At 44.5% G+C, this 24,231-nt stretch overlaps 1 protein-coding gene across 2 annotated transcripts in view; it reads right to left on the minus strand.

Annotated features, from left to right (window-relative positions):
- Positions 1-24,231, minus strand: part of LOC132398742 (tetraspanin-9-like) — a 122,792-nt gene that overhangs the window by 21,788 nt on the left and 76,773 nt on the right. For both annotated transcript variants that reach the window (XM_059978605.1, XM_059978604.1), the window contains 2 exons: positions 6,548-6,739; positions 1,043-1,117 (listed from right to left, as the gene is read on the minus strand). In XM_059978605.1, the coding sequence (XP_059834588.1) occupies positions 1,043-1,117; positions 6,548-6,739 (267 nt within the window). The remainder of the gene's footprint in view (positions 1-1,042; positions 1,118-6,547; positions 6,740-24,231) is intronic.

Here is a 24,231-nt window from a genome sequence, read left to right on the forward strand (position 1 = left end):
CAGATTTCTGAATGAACAATGAACCCATGTACACAACCAGCAGATTTCTGAATGAACAATGAACCCATGTACACAACCAACAGACTTCTGAATGAACAATGAACCCATGCACACTACCAGCAGATTTCTGATGAACAATGAAGCCATGTACACAACCAGCAGATTTCTGAATGAACAATGAACCCATGTACACAACCAACAGACTTCTGAATGAACAATGAACCCATGCACACTACCAGCAGATTTCTGATGAACAATGAACCCATGTACACAACCAGCAGATTTCTGAATGAACAATGAACCCACGTACACTACCAGCAGATTTCTGAATAGACAATGAACCCATGTACACTACCAGATTTCTGAATGAACAATGAACCCATGTACACTACCAGCAGATTTCTGAATGGACAATGAACCCACGTACACTACCAGCAGATTTCTGAATGAACAATGAACCCAAATACACTATCTCACTATTTTGTTCTACTTATTTATTTTTTATATTTCTTTATTGTAAGTTTATATATCTTTTAGTTATAATGTTTTGCACTGCACTGCTGATGCAAAACAACAAATTTCACAACATATGTCCATGATATTAAACCTGAATCTGATTCTGAGATGTCGGAGACGGGAGATGCACTGATGTTATTGTAAGTACTGAGGCCAGGCAGTGTTTGTGAGGTACAAGAGCTGATCTCTGATTCAGACATCAACCATCCTGCTCCCTCCATAGATGTTGCCTGATCCTTTGAATTCCTCCAGAAGTGTGTTCTACAGTATGTCCCAGATCCCAGCATTCCCACTGATTCCACAGGAGATTCCCAACCTGTGGAATGCTTCTTGCATTCTCTATTTGTGCCTTGTGGTTTCCAACTGGAAGTATAGCAGTGTTCCGGTTAATATTCCCGTCAGGAGCCCATCATTCACTACCTCCCTAGTTCTAGAGAAGAATCTGATCATGGAGAGAAACATTCTCAGGAAACCTGGTGTGTTTTCCTGCTTACAAACGGGCCTGTGATGAGAGTGAGGAACCTACCTCTGTCTTGTAGACGAAGAACAGGATGACGAGGATCATCTCCATTAAGAAAATAGTCAACAGGATAATGAAAAACTGTAGAAGGAGGAGAGGGAGCCGTTAGCAGAGAGCCAACCATAGCCACATCCTCACAAACACCACTCACTTCAGGCAGAAGCTGGACCTGGCCTCAAGGTGAACAAAATCCATTCACTTCAGGCAGACACACAAAATGCTGGATGAACACAGCAGGCCAGGCTGCATCTATGGAAAAAAGCACAGTTGACATTTTGGGCCCAGACCCTTTGGTAGGACTGCAGAAAAAATCTGAGTTCCTCCAGTATTTTGTGTATTTTGCTTAGATTTCCAGCATCTGCAGATTTTCCCTTGTTTGCCCTTAAGCAGAGCTTGGGCGGAGGCTGGGCCTACCCCAGGATGAACAAAAGCCACTCTCTTCAGGCATTGCACAGGCTGGCATGGGCTGAGGGCAAACAGACTAGCATTGGTGAGGACCTGTGGATGATAAAAAACGTTGGGGTGAGGTGGCAGGTTTTGGCGAGGGGTCACAGGTTGAGGAGAGGGGGGTCAGACATTGGGGTGAGGGGTTACAGGTTGGAGGTGAGGGGGCAGTTTGGACTGAGGTTCACTCAGCCCCTGGTCCCACGCTCCAGCACTGACCGTGTCCCAACTCCAACACCCTGAGCAGTTGCTATGTCTGTCCATCATCAGCCGCGGTGATAGCCAGTTCCTCCTGGAGGTGCTCCCTCCTCACTGACCCAACCCTCCTGCAGACCCTCCTCGGGCTGGGACGTAGTAGAGTGCGATGAAGAATCAGAAGTGGAGAGAGTGAGCAGTTTCAAGTTGCTGCATGTCAAGATCTCTAAGGATCTCATCTGGTCCCAACATATCGATGCAGTTGTAAAGAAGGCAAGACTTCATTAGGCGTTTGAAGAGATTTGGTATGTCAACAATACATTCAAAAACTTCTATAGTTGTACTGTGGAGAGCATTCTGACAGGCTGCATTACTGTCTGGTATGGAGGGGCTACTGCACAGGACCAAAAGAAGCTGCAGAGGGTTGTAAATCTAGTCAGCTCCATCTTGGGAATTAGCCTTCAAAGTACCCAGGACATCTTCAGGGAGCGGTGTCTCAGAAAGGCAGCGTCCATTTTTAAGGATCTCCAGCACCCAGGGCATGCCCTTTTCTCACTGTTACCATCAGATAGCGTGCAACAGAGATGATAGAAAGGACAGGCACGAGATGAGGCATAATCACAGCCAGTGGGATGAGTTACAGGGCAATAGAGATGTGGTGCAGTTAAAACAGAAAGCAACAAATACTGGACTGAAAGTGTTATATCAGAATGCATGCAGCATGAGAAATAAAATGGACAATCTTGAAATTCAGCTACAGTATGACGTTGTGGCCATCTCTGAAACTTGCCTAAAGGATGGCTGCCATTGGGAGTTCAAAGTCCAAGGATACGGAGTGCATTGATAAAATAGGTTAGCAGGCAGAGGGGGCTAGTGTGGCCCTGTGTATAAGAAATAATATTAAATCATTAGAAAACAATGGAAGGTGTAGTCTCTATGGTTTGAGTTAAGAAATGGCAAGGGTAAAAGGACCCTAATGGCAGTTGTATGCAGGTCTCCAAACATCAGCTGGGATGTGGATTACTAATTACAGCAGGAGATAGAAAAGGCATGTCAGAAGGGCAATGTCATGATATCGTTGGGGATTTTAACATGAAAGTGGATTGGGAAAACCAGGCCAATACTGGACCTCAAGAGAGAGAATTTGTAGAATGTCTAAGGGATGGCTTTTTAGAACAGCTTGTTGTTGATCCCACTAGGGGATTGGCTGTGCTAGATTGGGTCTTGTGCAATAAACCAGAGGTGATAAGAGAGCTTAAGGTTAAGGAACACTTAGGGAACAGTGATCGCAATATAATTGAGTTCACTTTGAAATTTGAGAAGGAGAAACTAAATTCCAATGTGTCGGTATTTCATTGGAATAAAGGAAATTACAATGGTATGAGAGAGGATCTAGCCGAAGTTGACCGGAAAGGGACATTTGCAGGAAGGACAGCAGAGCAACAATGGCTAGAGTTCCTGAGAAAAATAAGGGAAGTGCAAGACAAATATATTCCAAATAAGAAGAAATCTTTGAATGGAAGAAGGACACTACTGTAGCTGACAAGTGAGGTCAGAGCTACAGTAAAAGCAAAAGAGAAGGCATACAAGGAAGCCAAAGCTAAGTAGGAAGATAGAGGATTGGGAAGCTTTTAAAAACTTGCAGAAGAAAACTAAGAGGGAAACGATGAATTACGAAAATAAGCTGGCAACTAATATCAAAGAAGATACTAAAAGCTTTTTTTAAGTATATAAAGGGTAAAAGAGTGTTGAAGGTAGATACAGGACCAATAGAAAATGATGCTGGAGATAGTGTAATGAGAGACGCAGAGATGGCAGAAGAACTGGATGTGTATTTTGCATCAGTCTTCATCATGGAAGATGTATGCAGTACACTGGACATTCAAGAGTGTTGGGGAAGTGAAGTATGTGTGGTGAAAATTATGACTGAGAAAGTGCTCAGGAAGCTTAATGGTCTGAGGGTGGATAAATCTCCTGGACCTGGTGGAATGCACCCGTGGGTTCTGAAGGAAGTAGCTGGAGAGATTGTGGAGATATTAACAATGATCTTTTAAGAATCGATAGATTCTGGATTGTACTGGATGACAGGAAAATTGCAAATGTTACTCCACTATTTAAAAAGGATGGGAGGCAGCAGAAAGGAAACTATAGACCTGTTTACAGGACATCAGTGGTTGGAAAGTTGTTGGAATCGATTGTTAGGGGTAAGATTATGGGGTAACTGGAGGCATATGACAAGATAGGCCAAAGCCAGCATGGTTTCCTGAAAGGAAAATCCTGCCTGACTAACCTACTGCAATTTTTTGAGGAAATTACAAGCAGGGTAGACAAAGGAGATGCAGTAGACGTGGTGTACTTGGATCTTCAGAAGTCCTTTGACAAGGTGCCACACATGAGGTTGCTCAGCAAGATAAGAACCCATGGGATTACAGGGGTGTTACTGACATGGGTGGAGCATTGGCTGATTGGCAGAAAACAGAGAGTGGGAATAAAGCGATCTTACTCTGGCTGGCTGCCGGTTACCAGTGCAGTAACACAGGGGTCAGTGTTGGAAGGCCAAGTTATTGGGTAAACTTAAGGCAGAAATAGATAGATTCTTGATTAACCAGAGCATCAAGGGGTATGGGGAGAAGGCAGGGGAGTGGGGATAACTGGAAGAATTGGATCAGCCATGATTTTACGTAGAGAGTGGTGAGTGCATGGAATGGGCTGCAGGCAACGGTGGTGGAGGCAGATACAATAGGTACATGGAGCTTAGAAAAATAGAGGGCTATAGGTAAGCCTAGTAATTTCTAAGGTAAGGATATGTTTGGCACAACCTTGTGTGCCAAAGGGCCTGTATTGTGCTGCAGGTTTTCTATGTTTCTGCTTTTTGCATGATTTTTAATTTATGCAACTTACGTATGTATATTGCAATTTATTTATTTATTTTTTAAATTCTATATTGTGATTTGCATTGAGCTGCTGCTGCTAAGTTAACAAATTTCACGACACACGTTGGTGATAATAAACCTGATTCTGATTCTGACATTCAGTCTGAGAATAGAGGAGAGGAGACCTGTTCACATTCCAAAGCTAACCTTCAGAACCTGCATTTGTTCCCCCTTTGAATGGTTGATGCAAAGTTTTGGAGTGTCATGTCTGAGGCACAGAGGAGACATTGAACTGAAACAAATGGTGGTGAAGACCTCAGTTGTGGGAGGTAGCCCAAGGCCTGAAGATAGTCCAGGACAGAGATACAGGACAACTAGCTTGGGGGTCTGAGTAGTAGCAATGGCATTAAAGTTTCACTGATCACTGTCCAGCATCATTCCAACTGGCCATGTTTGCAGATAATACAAAGATAGTGGAGGGGCTATTGTTGGTAGCACCTTGTACACCAGGAGATTAGTGTGCAAACTTAAAGCACATGGTATTGGGGGTATGATTTTGATGTGGATAGAGAATTGGTTGGCAGACAGGAAGCAAAGAGTGGGAGTAAACGGCACCTTTTCAGAATGGCAGGCAGTGACTAGTGGGGTACTGCAAGGTTCAGTGCTGAGACCCTAATTGTTTACAATATATATTAATGATTTAGACAAGGGTATTAAATGCAGCATCTCCAAGTCTGCAGATGACACAAAGCTGGGCGGCGGTGTTAGCTGTGAGGAGGATGCTAAGAGGATGCAGGGTGACTTGGATAGGTTAGGTGAGTGGGCAAATTCATGGCAGATGCAATTTAATGTGGATTAATGTGAGGTTATCCACTTTGGTTGCAAGAACAGGAAAACAGATTATTAACTGAATGGTGGCCGATTCGGAAAAGGGGAGGTGCAACGAGACCTGGGTGTCATTGTACACCAGTCATTGAAAGTGGGCATGTAGGTACAGCAGGGGGTGAAAAAGGCAAATGGTATGTTGGCATTCATTGCAAAAAGATTCGAGTATAGGAGCAGGGAGTTTCTGCTGCAGTTGTACAAGGCCTTGGTGAGACTGCACCTAGAGTATTGTGTGCAGTTTTGGTCCCCTAATCTGAGAAAAGACATTCTTGCTATAGAGGGAGTACAAAGAAGGTTCACCAGATTGATTCCTGGATGGCAGGACTTTCATATGAATCGACTAGGCTTATACTCGCTGGAATTTAGAAGACGGATCTTATTGAAACGTATAAAATTCTAAAGGGATTGGACAGGCTAGATGCAGGAAGATTGTTTCCGATGTTGGGGAAGTCCAGAATGAGGAGTCACAGTTTAAGGATAAAGGGGAAGCCTTTTAGGACTGAGATGAGGAAAAACTTCTTCACACAGAGAGTGGCGAATCTGTGGAATTCTTTGCCACAGGAAACAGTTGAGGCCAGTTCATTGGCTATATTTAAGAGGAAGTTAGATATGGCCCTTGTGCTAAAAGGATCAGGGGGTATGGAGAGAAAGCAGGTACAGGGTTCTGAGTTGGATGATCAGCCATGATCATACTGAATGGCGGTGCAGGCTCGAATAGGCCAAATGGCCTATTTTCTATGTTTCTATGGAAGGAGGAACAGTCCAATTATGAACAGCCAATGCCTCCAGGGACACAGGCTGGAATTAATTCACTCAGGAAGTGTCACACATATCATACCCTCACACCTCAAACTCACACACTTTACCCCTTCAAACCCCCAACCTCAAGCCTCAAACCCCAACCTCAACCCCACAAACCCCATTACCTCACCCCTTCAACCCCCAACCACAACCCTTAAAAACCCACATCTCATCCCTTCAACTCCCAACCCCAACTCCTCAAACCCTACCAACCCTCAAATCCTCACATCTCACCCCTTCAACCCCCAAACTCACCCTCTCAAACCTCCATTCCTCATCCCTCAACCCCTCCCCTCCCATCCCGGTCACTCACACTGAGGAGGAGGCACTTGTTTTCCTTGATGGATCCGAGACAGCCCAGGAAGCCGACTACCATGACGATGGTGCCGATGGCGATGACCAGGTTGGCAGCAGAGAGCGTGGGCAGGCTGGGGGCCAAGACAGCGAAAGTTCCCTGTGTGGCCGACAGCCAGATTCCCACCCCCAGGAGCCCGCAGCCACATAGCTGGAGAGAAGGACATATCTGGTTAACACCAGGGAGAGAGAACGTGGCAGCAAAGTCTGAACAATCAATGATGTGTGGCTTTAACAGTCAGTTAGTGAGGGAAGGTACGGGAGAAAGGAGAGCGGAGATCTGCCACTGGCTCACTGACAGCTGGTGTATGAGTGGAACATTAGCACAGACTAGATTGGAGGTAGAGGGGCACAACAGTGTGCTGGTGATTGTCCATGTATTGTAAATATAATTGCAACTGTAACCATAACCATCACTATTACCATAAATGTAATGATAACCATGGCTGTAACCCTACCTATAACTGTAACTGTAAGCACAACCATAACTGTAAATAACTATAACCACAAAGGTGAACCATTCCAGTGGCTCAATCAGTGGCAGGAGCATGCCACAGCAACAAGGTTCCTCACAGGTCCACAACGTTCGTTTAAAAGGAGCTTCGCGGGCTTTCAGACTCATTCCAACAGCCCAATCAGCGGCAGGAACAGACCACAATGACGAGGTTTCTTGCAGGTCAGCGATACTTGTTTAGAAGTACAGAAGGGACAAGCAGGGCGGCGATGCTGGGAGTAGGCCAGTGGTGAGAGAAGGAGTGTCAGGATCTAGCTCAAAGGAAGCTTTGGCTCAAAAGAGGCATTGGCTATAGGTAAGTTTCTGTTAAGGCTCCCTTTTACTGTACCTAGTGTAGTAAATGGCCATTGTGTGTCCTTCACGCCCGATGTTGGAGTCCTGGGAGACCCTATCAAGTGAGGAGATAATCGATCAAAACTACAGGGAAGTGATCACCTGTAAGTTGCAGGAGTTGAGTACCTGCGTGTCTGTTAGGAGATGGAATGTGACGGTGAATAAGCAGTTAGTGCAGAACACCCTTGTGCCCATTCCCCTTAATAATAAGTATATCATTTTGGATACTGTTGTGGGTGATGGCTAAATGCCCTAATGACATGAAGACCAGGTTACTGGCACTGGGCACAGGTCCGTGGTGCAGAAGGAGAATAAGGGAAAGAGGGGAGCAGTAGTGATAGGGGACTCAATAGTCAGAGGAACAGACAGGAGATTCTATGAACGTGAACAGGACACCTGGATGGTGTGTTGCCTCCCAGGTGCCACGGTCAGAAACAAATCAGATCGCATCCACAGCATTTTGGAGGGGGAAGGAGAGCAGCCAGATATCTTGGTACATATTGGTACTAATGGCATAGGAAGGAAGCTAAGAGGTCCTGAAAAGAGAATTTAAAGAGCTAGGTAGAAAGCTGAGAAGCAGGACATCCTTGGTAGTAATTTCTGGATTGCTACCTGTGCCACACGCCAGTGAGGGTAGAAACAGGATGATTTGACAGGTAAGTGCGTGGCTGAGAAGCTGCTGTAGGAAGGAGGGCTTCAGGTTCTTGGATCACTGGGATCTGGGGGAGGTATGACCTGTTCAAAAGTGACGGGTTGCACCTGAACCCGAAGGGGAACAATATTTTCACGGGCAGGCTTGTTGGAGCTGCTGGGGAAGGTTTAAACTAATTTAGCAGGGGGGTGGGAACCGGAGTGAAGGGACTCAGGATAGGATGGATGGTAAAAAAGTAAAGATAGCATGCAGTCAGACTGTCAGGAAGGGCAAGCAGATGATAGGACAAAATTGCAGCCAGCAGGGTGAGAATCAGTGCATTAGGGATGCAGAATCAAAAAGGGTAGCAAGTAGAGTAGACCGTAAGATATAGGAGCAGAATTAGGCCATTCATCCCATCGAGTCTGCTCTGCCATTCCATCATGGCTGATCCTGAATCCCACTCAACCTCATACACCTGCCTTCTCACCATATCATTGATGCCCTGACCAATCAGGAAACGATCAACTTAATAAATACACACGGACTTGGCCTCCACCGCAGTCTGTGGCAGAGCATTCCACAAATTTACTACTCTCTGGCTAAAATTCCTCCTTACTTCTGTTCTAAAGGGTCGTCTCTCAATTTTGAGGTTGTGCCCTCTAGTTCTGGATACCCCACCACAGGAAACATCATCTTCACATCTCTAGTCCTTTCAACATTTAATAGATTTCAATGAGATACTCCTGCAATTTTCTAAATTCCAGTGACTACAGGCCCAGAGTTGCCAAACGTTCCTCATATGTTAACCCCTTCATTCCTGGAATCATCCTCATGAACCTCCTCTGAACTCTCTCCAATGACAACACATCCTGAGGAAGGAGCCCAAACCTGTTGACAATACTCCAAGTGTGGCCAGACTAGTGACTTATAAAGGCTCTGCATTATCTTTTTGCTTTTATGTTCTATTCCCCTTGAAATAAATGTCAACATTGCATTTGCCTTCTTTACCACAGACTCAACCTGTAAATGATCTTTCTGGGAATCTTGCACGAGGATTCCTAAGTCCCTTTGCACCTCTGATGGATGAACTTTCTCCCATTTAGATAATAGTCCACACTATTGCTCCTCTTACCAAAACGCATTATCATACTTTTCCCAACACTATATTCCCTCTGCCACTTTTTTGCCTATTTGTCTAATCCTTACTGCAATTGCATTGCTTCCTCAGCACTACCTGCCCTTCCAACTATCTTTGTATCATCTACAAACTTTGCCACATAGTTATCAGTTCCATTATCTGAATATATGAATATACAATATTTTCTGAATATACTTTGACAAACAATGTGAAAAGCAGCGGTCCCAATACAGACCCCTGAGGAACATCACCAGTCACTGGCAGCCAACCAGAAAAGGATCCTTTTATTCCCTTTCGCTGCCTCCTGTCTGTCAGCTATTCTGCTATTCTTGCCAGTATAATTCTTGTAATGCTATAGAATTTTATCTTGTTAAGCAGCTTCATGTGAGACAGTTTATCAAACATCTTCTGAAAATCCAAGTAAATGACATCCACTACCTCTCCTTTGTCCACTCTGCTTGTTACTTCCTCAAAGAACTCTACCCACCGTCTGAGATGGAGAGAAGTGGGTGTCTGATGACAGAGGACCCACTGTCTGAGATGGAGTGAAGTGGGTGTCTGATGACAGAGGTAACAGATTTGTCAGGCAAGATTTCCCTTTACAGAAACCATGCTTACTGACTTATTTTATCATTATTCTCCAAGTACTTCAAAACCTCATCCTTAATATTAGACTCCGACACTTTCCCAACCACTGAAGTTAGGCTAACTGGCCTATAATTTCCTTTCTTTTGCCTTCTTCCCTCTTAAAGAGTGAAGTGACATTTGCAATCTTCCAGTTCTCCGGGAACATGCCAGTGTCAAGTAATTCTTGAAAGATAATGATCAATGCATCCGTTATCTCTTCAGCAATCTCTCTCAGGGCGCTGAGATGTCGTCCCTCTAGCCCAGGTGACTTATCCACCTTCAGACCTTTGAGTTTGCCTAGCACTTCTTCCCTTGTAATATCAATGGCACTTACTCCTGCTCCCTGACACTCATGGACATCTGGCATACAGCTAGTTATTTCCACAATGAAGACAGATACAAAGTACCCATTAAGTTTATCTGCCATTTCTTTGTCCCTCATTATTACCACACCAGCATCATTTTCCAGTGGTCCAATATCAGCTCTCACCTCCCTTTTACTCTTTATACAACTGAAAAAACTTTCAGTATCCTTCTTTATATTATTAGCTAGGTTGCCCTGATATTTCATCTTTTCCCTTCTTATAGCTTTTTCGGTTGTCTTTTTTTGGATTTTAAGAACTTCCTAATCATCCAACTTCCCACTCACTTTTGCTTCCTTATATGCCCTTTCCTTGGCTTTTAGGCAGTCCATAATTTCCCTTATTAGCCAGGTTGCCTACCCCTACCATTTGAGAACATCTTCCTCTGTGAGGCATAAATAACCTGCACCACATGAATTATCCCCAGAAACTTCAGCCGTCTCTGCTCTGTCGTCATCCCCACCAGTATTCTCCTCCGATCCATCTGAGCAAGCTCCTCTCTCAGGTCTCTGTAAAACTCTTTATCCATTGTGATATTGACTTATGCTTCTCTCTCTCAAATTATAGTATGAATTCAAACATAGTAACATCACTGTCTCCTAAAGGTTCCTTTACATTAAGCTCCCTCATAAGATCTGGGTTATTACACAACACCCAATTTAATTACAGCCTTTCCCCGAGCAGGCTCAAGCACAAGCTGCTCTAAAAAGCCATCTCGTAGGCATTCAACAAATTCCTTCTCTTGCTATCCAAAACCAACCTGGTTTTTCCAATCTCCTTGCATATTGAAATCCCAATTACAATTGTGTCATTACCCTTATAACATGCCTTTTCCAGCTCCCTTCGCAATCTCAAACCCACATCTTGGCTATTTAAAGGCCTAAATAGGATTCCCATAATGGTTTTTTTAGCCTTGCAATTTTTTAACTCCACCCTCAAAATTTCAACATTCTCTGACCCTATGTCACCTCTTTCTAAAATTGTAATTCTATTTCTTACCAACAGAGCAACACCACTGCCTATGCCTCCCTGCCTGTCCTTTCAATACAAAGTGTGTGTGTATATATATATATATATATATATCCTTTGATGTTAAGCTCCTAACTACAGCCTTCTTTTAGCCACGACACAGTGATGCCCACAATGTCATACTAATCAATCTCTAATTGTGCCACAAGTTCATCCACTTTATTCTGAATGCTAGTGTATTTAAATACAGCACCTTCAGTCTTGTATTCTTCACTCTTTTGAATTTTGCCTGTGATACAATTTAACCCTTTGCTCTGTCTGCATTTGTACCCAATCATTGGCTTGTCCTTCCTTACATTCATGTTACACCCATCATCTACTTGCAAACCTTCTGGCTCATCCTCGATTCTAACACACTGGTTCCCAGCCCCCTGCTATATTAGTTTAAACCACTCCCAACAGCTCTAGTAAATCTGCCTGCAAGAATATTGATCCCTTCAGATTCAAATGCAACCTGTCCCTTTTGTAGAGATCCCACCTGCCCCAGAAGATGTCCCAATTATCCAGAAATCTGAATCCCTGCCCCTGCACCAATACTTCAGTACACAAAGGGTTATATCTCAATGCACGGAGTATAAGAAATAAGGTGGATGATCTTGTTGTACTATTACAGATTGTCAGGTATGATGTTGTGGCTATCAATGAATTGTGGCTGAAAGATGGTTGTAGTTGGGAGCTGAATGACCAAGGCTACAGGTTGTTTTGGAATGCATAGGATAGGAATGCAAGCAGAGGGGATGACGTGGCTGTACTGATAAAGAATGGCATCACATCTATTGAAGGATGTGATATAGGATTGGAAGATGTTGAATACTTGTGGGTTGAGTCAAGAAACTGCAAGGGTAAAATGACCCTGATGGCAGTTATATACAGATCTCCCAACAGTGGACAAAAGATTACAACAGAAAATGGAAAAGGCATGTCAAAAGGGCAATGTTATGATAGTCATGGGAGATTTCATCATTCAGGTCAATTGGGAAAATCAGATTGGTAATGCATCTCAAGGGAGTGAGTTTGTTGAATGCTTACAAGATAGCTTTTTGGAGCAGTTTGTCGTTGAGCCTACTGGGGATCAGCTACAATGGATTGGATGTTATGTAAAGAACTGGAGGCGATTAGGGAGTTTCAGGTAGAAGAATCCTTAGGAGGCAGTGATCACAATATGATTGAGTTCAACTTGAAATTTGATAGGGAGAAAGTAACGTCTGATGTAACAGTATTTCAGTAGAGTAAATGAAATTACAGAGGTATGACAGAGGAGATGGCCAAAGTAAATTGGAAGGAGCTGCTGGCAGGGATGTCAGCAGAGCAGCAATGGCATGAGTTTTGGGAAAAATGGGGAAGGTGCAGGATACATGTATTCCAAAAACAAAGAAATACTCAAATGGCAAAACAGTACAACTGTGGATGACCAGGGAAGTCAAAGCTAATGTAAAAACAAAAGAGAGGGCACAGAACAAAGCAAAATTTATTGGGAAGACAGAGGATTGGGAAGCTTTTAAAACACTACAGACAGCAACTAAAAGAGGCATTAGGAAGGAAAAGATGAAATATGAAAGCAAGCTAGCAAACAATATCATAATGGATAGTAAAAGCTTTTTTAAGTTATGTAAAAAATAAAAGAGAGATGAGAGTGGATATTGGGCTACTAGAAAATGAGCCAAGAGAAATAATAATGGGGGACAAAGAGATGGCAGATGAGTATTTTGCATCATTCTTCACAGTGGAAGACACTAGCAGTGTGTCAGATGTTGTAGTGTGTGAAGGAAGAGAAGTGGGTGCAGTTGCTATTACAAGGGAGAAGGTGCTCAAAAATCTGAAAGACCTAAGGGTATATATGTCACCCAGACCAGATGAACTGTACCCTGAGGTTCTGAAAGAGGTATGGTAGAGATTATGGAGACATTAGGAATGGTCATTCAAAAATCATCGGACTCTGGTATAGTTCTGGAGGACTAGAAAACTGCAAATGTCACTCCACTGTTTCAGATACGGAAGGCAGCAGAAAATACACTATAGATCAGTTAGCCTGACCTCAGTGGTTGGGAAGATGTTGGAATCAATTGTTAAGGATGAGGTTGTGGAGTACTTAGTGACACAGGACAAGATAGGACAGAGTCAGCATGGTTTCCTTAATGAAAAAATCTTGCTCGACAGACCTGCTGGGCCAAATGGCCTCATTCTGTTCCTTTGTCTTATGGTCCATAACAATAACTGTAACCGCCATTCACCGGGTAACCACCGATCACTCAGATCAACCACTGTTCACCTGGTAACCACCAATCACTCACACCAACCATCGTTCACCCAGTAACCACCGATCACTCATACCAACCACCATTCATCTGGTAACCAGCGATCACTCACACCAACCACCATTCACCCGGTAACCACCGATCACTCACACCAACCACTGTTCACCTGGTAACCACCGATCACTCACACCAACCACCGTTCACCCGGTAACCACTGATCACTCATACCAACCACCATTCACCAGGTAACCACCGATCACTCACACTAATCACCGCCAGCCTGGTGGAGTCAGCCCCCTGAACAGGGAGAGGAAATAAGACCATAAGATATATGAGAATTAGGCCATTTGGCCCATCGAGTCTTCTCCTATATTTCATCATGGTTGATCCATGTATCCTCTCAGACCCAATCTCCTGCCTTCTCCCGGAATCCCTTCAAGCCTTGATCAATCAAGAATCTATCAAACTCTTCCTTAAATATAAAGACAGCCTCCACAGCTGCCTGTGGCAAAGAATTCACAAATTTACCACTCTCTGGCTGAAGAAATTCATTCTCATCTCCATTCTAAACTGACTCTCTATTCTGAGGCTGTGTCCTCTGGTCCTAGAATCTCCGGACACTGGAAACATTCTCTTCACATCCACTCTGTCAAGGCCTTTCATCATTTGATAGGTCACCCCTCATTCTTCTGAATTCTAGTGAACACTGGTCTAGAGCCATCAAACACTCTTCATATGACAAGCCATTCAATCACAAAATCATCTTCGTGAACCTCCTTTGAACCCTCTCCAGTGTCAGCACATCCTTTCTAAGATAAGGGGCCCAAAACTGCTCACAATACTCCAAGTCAGATACTTTAAACTCACACAGCTGGTGAACACTTCCATGGGCAGACACAGTAATGACACACCAAACAGTGTTGTTGATCTGGTAGAAATGCAGTGCGGTTAAAAAGGAAGATATCGTCACACCAGTGGAGTTACTGCCCAGTCACCCTACCCCATGATGTGTGGTCAGAGATTGGGTGGTTCAGATCTAATCATAGAACACTAAAGCACAGAAACAACCCTTCAGCCCATCTAGTCAGTGAATTCACTGGCAAGTGTCAGTAAATTTTCTCTCATCCCATTGACAATCATGCAGGTTAGTGACGTTCAAGGTTTCTGCAGGATTGTGGGCTGTTGTCAGGCCGTGCTGGCATTGGGCTGGTCTGACTAAAGCAGCATCTGTTCCTGGAGTCTGGGCAGTGTATGATGAGCTCAGGGGTGGCAGGGAACCAGCCGCGTTCAGCTGTCACCAGGTTTAACTGTCCAACACTCAGCTGGAGTCAGCTCTGCCTGCCCACAGGGTCAGCACAATCCACAACGTCACCATGACGCACAAACAGTGGCTCAAAATGCACAGAAACAGGCGGCACAACTCAGCACCATAGTGCAGGATGACAAAACAAGCTGGTGTCCCCCAGCGATGCTGGCACCAGGCTTCTTCTGACAATCTGTTGATGTGTGAGGAGTATGTGTTAGGATTGAGGCCAGATAACCCCTGGCTTTACCAGGGCTGAGTTTGGAGATGGTGCAGTGTCGAGTGAGGTGCCCCAGGGAGAACTGTGCCTCTGTTATCTGTTTATGGTTATTTCCACCGCAGATTCCTTGGTGAGAGCCGGGGCCTTCAGCTCGATGCGTCACAGAGCCAGCAGGTTATTTTAGACAGCAATGGTTGCTGGAGGTTATCTCATAACCAAAGTAATAAAAAGAGCTGATGATGTCAGTGGTGAAGAGCCAGCATGTATTAGCAGAGACAGACAAGGGAGTCAGGATCACTGCGATTCTGATTCTCAGTGCCATTTCCCATGCTGTTCGGACTGAGTAGCACAGCCTAATAATTAAAAATGAGCTTGATTTGTCACATGTACATCAACACCTCAAAACATGCAGTGAAACGTGTTGTTTGTCAACAACCGACACAGAATGAGGATGTGCTGGGGGCAGCCCGCAAGGGTGGCCACACATTCCGGCACCACATAGCATAACTGCATCTTACTGACCTTAGCCTGAATGCCTCTGGAATCCAGAGCACCAGGAAATCCACACTGTCACGGGGAGAACGAACAGACCCTTATAGACAGCGACAGGAATCGAACCACAATTACTAGCACATTTAAGCATTGCATTAATCACAACACTGTTGTACCATGCTGTGTTGAGAGCAGATGCTAGAGTCCAGTATTCCTTTGAACTGGGAGTGGGGTCAAACAGAGGGGGCAGCCTGGCCTCAATGATGTGCCTGAGCAAGCCCGTGCCCTCGGAGCTGGCTGACACAATGACACAGACAGCTGGACACAATACATAGCAACAAGCAGCATTTATAATTGGAAGCCTGATGTCAGGATGGTCCTGTCGATGGTCACGTTGACTCCATTCATGGAGGTTTCGCCACTTGAGCTGAAGCTATGCTCTCATAAATCTCCCTTAAACTATAGTCATTTCAGAAATCATCATCCTTTAACTGTATTAATGGTGAGCTAACTGTGGTTTTAATCACACTGTTAAATGGAAACAGACTAGCAACAACAGCCTGACTGTTAATGCTTTGCCTTTAATAACTGTGGTGATCTAATTTAAAAATCGCATCGTGTTCATACCCCTGTTCTGTTTGACATTCCTACTCGTCACTGGCTGTGTCTGTATGATCATGAGAACACAAGGTGCACAGTGACAGATGGACCCTTGCACAATCTCACAGACTCAAATCCCTCACTCCTCTAATGATAGCCCCTGTGGGTAAACGGTGCACCAGCCATTGGCTCCCTAGTCCCACACAGCATGGCTGAGTTGTGCCGACATATCATTTATACCAGACAGGGTGTGGTGAAGCTGGCCCCTGTGTGTCTGAAAGACCCTCAATCTGACTCCTCACACTGAATATTCAGGAGTTGGATGGAGGGAGAGGGAGGAGGAGGAGGGGAGGGGGACAGAGAAGGATGGGGAGGGGGAGGGAGGAGGAAGAGGAAGAGGAAGGGGGGAGAGATGTGCTGAGGAAGGGATATAGAGAGGATAATGAGGACAGAAAGGGAGAGGAGGATAGGGAGGGAACAAGGAGGAGAGAGAAAGAGCGAGGGGGGAAAAAGGAAATGGTGGGACAGAGAGTGGGAATGATGAGGGAGAGAGCGAGAACGAAGGGATAGGGAAAAGGAATGATGTGTGAGGAAGAGGCAATGAGGGTGAGGAAGAGGGAATGATGGAGAGGGCAAGGGAGCAATGGGGAGAGAGCGGGAATGAGGGCGAGAGAGAGGCAATGGAGAGGGAGAGGGAACAATGGGTGAGGGAGAGGAAATGATTGAGGGAGAGGGAATGAGGGTGAGGAAGAGGGATTTATGGGTGAGGGAGAGGGAATGATAGGTAGGGGAGAGTGGCAAAGGCAGAGAGAGGTAGAGGGTGAGGGAGATGGAAAGGGAGTGGGGGAGGCAGAGAACAGATGCCAGGTGAAAGATTCTGCTTGTGAAGGAAGGGGCAGGTGATTTGGTTTACTGCCCTTTACTCCAAACCAGCCAGTTCATATCACCAGCTACCTCTAGTCGTTTACTTGATGCTGATGCCACTAAAGGAAAGTTTCTGCCTCAGATCAGAGCAGTGTGTATCACATTCCCAAATTCCCTTTAACAAAAACACAAACTGGCAAAGAACAGCTTGGAAAAAGAAGTGATGGAATTTTGGTCCATACACATCAATCCAAAAAGATCCTTCGCAGCTCCAACAGTGAGTGCTACAGCCCTTACCCCAACTGCTGGACCTATCCGCAGGATCTGAGAGATGCATTTGGGTGGCTGTTAAATTTGATACTCATCTAGTCTTGAGACATTCAAAGTTTCAGACCAGCCAATGGTTCTGATCCATCAGAAATAAACTGAAGAAATGTTCCCATTTCTCTAGAACATCAGACATGTTGCAAAGTTAATTCTTAAAGGTTAAGGAAACATTGGAATAATACAGATTTTTAATTTGAGCTCTCTTGACCGAGCATCGACAGAAAAGGAGGGGTTAGGGCTAAAGATCAGGTTCCTACAGTGATCTGCTGCTCCAAAGTCCTTCTGGATAAAAGATCAACACCAAGTGGAGCAAATTTTTAACATTATCAAGGGAGAGGTTGTGGAGACCCTGTCATTGTCTGCAGAGATCATCAGTAGAAACAGAAAAACTGTGTTGAGCTGGAAGATGAAACGATCGATGGAGAGGTTCGAGGGGCCAGATGATTTATTCAGCCTGTATGTGTTATGTTCTTGGAATTGGCTGTGCTTCTGGCTGAGCTGTCCCTGTAAGGTACCACATCATCTACTCAGTAATATGGAAAAGTGCCCAGACATGTTCCATTCACAAAAAAGCAGGACAAACCTCTCCAGTCTTCTGTCAGTTGTCAGCAGTGCAACGGAATTGGCTGTTTACAGAGAATCAGGTATTTACTTAACAAACAAAATGATGTCCTTATCACAGGCTCAGTCCTAATAGGGACCACCGATGAGATTCCAGAGACAGTGGTGAATCAAACTGATGTCAATCGGCATCAGAGGGAAATGGTGCATGTAGGTGCTGGAGGTAAACAACCCAGAACATCACTGCAAGAGTTCCTCAGGGTAGTGTTCTGGTGCAGCCATCTCTATCCCTGCACCCAGCAGATGTTCAGCCATCAGGATGTGAGCTGACAATCGCCCAATGCGGAGTGCCATTCCTCAACCATATAACAATTACAGCACGGAAACAGGCCATCTCAGCCCTTCTAGTCCGTGCTGAATGCTTACTCTTACCTAGTCCCACTGGCCCGCACTCAGCCCATAACCCTCCATTCCTTTCCTGTCCATATACCTATCCAATTTTACTTTAAATGACAATACCGAACCTGCCTCTACCACTTCTACTGGAAGCTCGTTCCACACAGCTACCACTCTCTGAGTAAAGAAATTCCCCCTCGTGTTACCCTTAAACTTTTGCCCCCTAACTCTCAACTTATGTCCTCTTGTTTGAATCTCCACTACTCTTAATGGAAAAAGCCTATCCACGTCAACGCTATCTATATCCCCCTCATAATTTTAAATACCTCTATCAAGTCCCCCCTCAACCTTCTACGCTCCAAAGAATAAAGACCTAACTTGTTCAACCTTTCCCTGTAACTTAGGTGCTGAAACCCAGGTAACATTCTAGTAAATCTTCCCTGTACTCTCTCTATTTTGTTGACATCTTTCCTATAATTCAGTGACCAGAACTGTACACAATACTCCAAATTTGGCCTTACCAATGCCTTGTACAATTTTAACATTACATTCCAACTCCTATACTCAATGCTCTGAGTTATAAAGGCCAGCATACTAAAAGCTTTCTTCACCATTCTATCCAGATGAGATTCCACCTTCAGGGAATTATGCACCAATATTCCTAGATCACTCTGTTCTACTGCATTCTTCAATGCCCTACCATTTACCATGTATGTCCTATTTGGATTATTCCTACCAAAATGTAGCTCCTCACACTTATCAGCATTAAACTCCATCTGCCATCATTCAGCCCACTCTTCTAACTGGCCTAAATCTCTCTGCAACCTTTGAAAACCCACTTCATTATCCACAATGCCACCTACCTTAGTATCATCTGCATATTTACTAATCCAATTTACCACCCCATCATCCAGATCATTAATGTATATGACAAACAACATTGGACCCAGTACAGATCCCTGAGACACACCACTAGTCACCGGCCTCCAACCTGACAAACAGTTATCCACCACTACTCTCTGGCTTCTCCCATCCAGCCACTGTTGAATCCATTTTACTACTTCAATATTAATACCTAACGATTGAACCTTCCTAACTAACCTTCTGTGCAGAACATTGTCAAAGGCCTTACTGAAATCCACATAGACAACATCCACTGCTTTACCCCCGTCAACTTTCCTCGTAAGCTCTTCAAAAAATTCAGTAAGATTTGTCAAACATGACCTTCCACGTACAAATCCATGCTGACAGTTCCTAATCATTTTAAGTCAGATTGCAATGCCGTCTACCATTTTAAGTCATTGCCATTAACACTATGTTGAGTGTGTAACTTAATATTTGGCTTAAATTTTTCTTAGCAAGATTCACCCTGACCCCACCCCACTTTTCCGGTCAGCTGGTGGCACAGTGAGATCAGTGCTGGGCTCGAGGATGAAGATTTCTGAGTTTGATCTAGTGACAGACTGCTCCTGAGCGTGCTCTCCATCCGTGCCAGGTTGATGTCGAGCTCGCAACTCGACCTCGTAAAAAAAACCTGCCACCTCCAGTTTAAATACCCACGCGAAATATTGTGGAGGATCAAATACCCAAACCCAGCACAGCCCCCACTTGTCCATTTAACCTGTCTCAGTGTGGTGGAGTTTAGGGCCCAGGGAACTCAGTGCGGTGGTCATTAGGACCTGGTGGAGCTCGGGACCCGCCATCCACAGTGTTTCTGTTCTGTTGACGGGAAGTGATTACGATTGAAAATAAAGTGGAAATAATAAAGCCTTTGAAAAGAGGTGAAATGTCATCGGTCATTGGAAAACGTTAGGCTACAGTCGGTCAACGATCAGAACAATTTTAAAGGATAAAAGATAAAGCGAGAATAATGGAGCATGTGAAAGGCCCTACCCCGATGAAAGCTACAATTATTACTAAGCAATGCAGTGGTTTAATTATTGGAATACATACATTTCTTAAGTGTTTTACATGGAAAGGTAAAATATATACGATATACTAAGACAAACGTTTGACTAACTGACGCTAAATAATACCAGACGTATCTGTTCCGACTTATGTACAAATCTGACTTAAAGACAGACTCAGGAACGGAACTCATTCGTAACCCAGGGTCTGCCTGTAATTGTTATCACTGGTCATCTCTTGTCTGAGTATAAGATGACCACAGCTACTTTTTCCTTTGTCTTTTCTCATTGTATAACACTGAATAAAATTGCTTGCGATAAGTTTTATTCCTCATTCTTCTGAAAACTCCCTAGACTGACATGGCATCAGGATCCAAAGTCACAGATGAGAAACTCTTGTTGCCAGTGTGCTGTTTCTGTGGTTCCCCACCTTCTGACTTTCTGCTGTTTACACAGAGTGTGGTGGAACCCTCTCTGAGGCTCTGAGCAGTGCAAATAAAACCTCAAACGTAACTAAGGAAACAAAGCCCACTCTAATGGTGCCACTTGAACCCTCCACCTAGGGCACACACTTTCACGTTTGCGAACATCTCTGCAATTAAATACAGTTCCTTCTGAGCCCACTTTTCCCCATCTCCACTCTGTAAAGGCACCAGATGCAAAGCAGCATCACATGGAGATCCCCTCTGGGTCATGCACCATGAGGAATCCCTGGAACTCGCTCCCCAACAGCACAGTGACCACACTTTCATCAGAATGAGTACAGCGGTTCCAAATGATATATCACAAACATCTTCCCAGGGATGGTAAATCAGGGCAAAACGTGTGTGCCATTCTGCCTCTAACAAGGTGGGAGAGAGGCCTCAGCTAGGTGACCAATAGTACACTCAGTGGGCCGTTTTGTTGGGAGGGAGGTGATAGTGGGGAGTAGAGTCAGGCTCACCCCCACCTCTGTTGATGCATCATGAACAGCCTGACCTAGAGGGCAGAATGGCCTTACTTCACAGTCTCACTCTTGGGGACAGTAAGAAATGTGAACTTAATGTGAATCTTCAGAGGAGGAGTGCTGAGGAGAATTACAAGGTAATGAGAGGGACCTTGAGGTGAGAATTTTAAGATGGAGGGTATACTGGTCTGTGAACACAGGGCTGGTGGGGAAGAGACAGAGGGGAACCAGGCCGAAGTGTGATGGAATAGTGGTATCTGGAGAGAACCAGCAGGCTCAAGGATCAAATGGCCTCTCCCAATGGGTTGATGCAACAGGGCTGGTGGGCAATACAGGTGATGCTGTGGTAGTGGTGGGAAAGGCAGCAGGGTGATAGAGGACATCTCCTCACTAGAAGGCTCAAAATACTCTGTGATGTCCACGATAATCTCCAGGATTCACCAGTGGACACTGAGTGACCAGAGGAATGGCAAATCTTTGGTGGGATAGCTATCCATCAAACATGGGTGGGGTTTACACCATCAGGAAACAAGACCCTCCCTACAAACATGTGTCTGAGGGAAACAGGAGGAGTCGGAACCATGGCCAAGAGCAGGAGACCACCTCCTCTGCAAACCCACCACCTTCTGGAACAAATGCAGCAACCAGCAGGAGATTGGACATGAGGGTGAGAGAGACACAGCTCCTACCTCCCCAACCCCACCCTCACAGCATGCCTGCCCAAAATGGGATTACAGCCACCTTCACTAGACCATTCAATATAGGAGCAGAATTAGGCCAATCAGTCCATTGAATATTCCCCACCATTTCTCTGTGGCTGATCCATTTCCTCTCAACCCCGTTCTCCTGCCTTCTCCCCATAACATTTCACAACTTGACTAATCAAGACTCTATCAACTTCAGCTTTAAATACACACAATGTTCTGGTCTCCATAGCTGCCTGTGGCAATAAATTCCACAGATTCACTACCATCTGGGTAAAGAAATACCTCTTCATCTCCATTGTGAAGGGGTGTCCCACTTTTCTGAATCTGTGCCCTCTTCCTTCTAGTCTTCCCCACAATAGGAACATCCTCTCCATATTCACTCTGTCTTGGTCTTCAACATTTGATAGGTTTCAATGAAATTACCCCCTCCTCATTTTTCTGAATTCTAGTGAGTAAAGGCCCAGAACCATCAATCATTCCTCATATGATAAGCTTTTCATTCCCGGAATCATTCCTGTGAACCCTCTTCAATGTCAGTGCATCCTTTCTTAGATACAGGACCCAAAACTATTCACAATACTCCAAGTAAGGTATCAACAGTACCTTATAAAGCCTCAGAATTATATCCTTGCTTTTATATTCTAGTCCTCTTGAAATAAATGCTAACATTGCATTTACCTTCCTCACCAACACCTCAACCTGTACATTAACCTTTAGGGAATTTTGTCCAAGGACTCTCAAGTCCCTTTATCCCTCAGAGTTTTGAATTTTCTGTTGACTTAGAAAACAGTAAAACCTTTCATTTCTTCTACCAAAGTGCATGGCCATACTTTTACCAACACTGTATTCCATCTGTCATTTCTTTGCACATTCTCCTAATCTATCTAAATCCATCTGCAGCTTCCCTGTTTTCTCAACACCACCTGACTCTCTACTCATTGTTGTATCATTGGCAAATGATCACAAAGCCATCAAGTCATTGGCATATAACGTAAAAAAAGAAGCTGTCCCAAGAGAGCCCTGTGGAGCATCACAAGTCACTGGCAACTGATCAGAAAAGCTTCTCTTTATTCCCACTCTTTGCCTCCTGCCAATCTGCCAGTCCTCTATCCATACTAGTATATTTCCCGTAAAATCACGGGCTCTTATTTTGTTAAACATCTCCATGTGCAGCACATTATAGAAACATAGTAAAACTATAGCATAATACAGGCTCTTTGGCCCACAAAGTTGTGCTGAACATGTCCCTACCTTGGAAATTACTAGGCTTCCCTATAGCCTGTTATTTTTCTAAGCTCCATGTACCTATCCAAAAGCCTCTTAAAAGACCCTATCATATCCACCTCCACCACCGTTGCTGGCAGCCCATTCCACACACTCACCACTCTCTGAGTAAAAAACTTACCCCTGACATCTCCTCTGTACCTATTTCCCAGCACTTTAAACCCATGTCCTCTTGTGGCAACCATTTCAGCTCTAGGAAGAAGCCTCTGACTATCCACACAATCAATGCCTCTCGTCATCTTGTACACCTCTATCAGGTAACCCCTCATCCTCTGTCGCTCCAAGGAGAAAAGGCTGAGTACACTCAACCTGTTTTCATAATGCATGCTCCCCAGTCCTGGCAACCATAGAACCTTAGAACACTACAGCACAGTACAGGCCCTTCAGCCCTCCATGTTGTGCCGCCCCATATAATCCTGAAAAAAGTATGAACCCTCACTACCCCATAACTCTCCATTTTTCTTTCATCCGTGTGCCTGTCCAAGAGGGAACATCCTTCTAAAATTATGAAAGGACTACTGAATATTCAAGTAAACAACACCCACTGATTCTCCTTTGTCTATCCCACCTGTTATTTCCTCAGAGAACTCCAACAGATTTTTCAGGCTAGATATTCCCTTACGAAAACCATGCTGACTTTGGCCTATTTTTACCATGTGCCTCCAAGTACCCTGAGACCTCATCCTTAACAATTGACAACATCTTCCCAACCACTGAGGTCAGACTAACTGGCCTATAATTTCCTTTCTTCTGCTTCCAGCCCTTCCTGAAGAGTGGAATGACATTTGCAATTTTCCAGTCCTCCAGAACCATGCCAGAATCTACTGATTCTTCAAAGATCATTACCAATACCTCCACAGTCTCTTCACCACCTCTTTCAGAACCCTGAAGTGTAGTCCATCAGTTCTAGGGGACATCTACTTTCAGACCTTTCAGTTTCCCAAGCACCTTCTCCATAGCTGTAACAACTGCATTCACTTCTGCCCCCAACACTCCTGACCTTCCAGCATACTGTTAAGAGTCTAGACTGGTGCAAAATGCTATTCAGCTTGTCCACTACTTCCTTGTTCCTCATTACTACCACTTGAGCATCATTTTCCAGGGATCTGATATTTATTCTCACCTCTCTTTTAATCTTTATATA

Source organism: Hypanus sabinus, chromosome 8, assembly GCF_030144855.1.
Source record: "Hypanus sabinus isolate sHypSab1 chromosome 8, sHypSab1.hap1, whole genome shotgun sequence".
In the NCBI taxonomy this organism is placed as follows: Eukaryota; Metazoa; Chordata; class Chondrichthyes; order Myliobatiformes; family Dasyatidae; genus Hypanus; species Hypanus sabinus.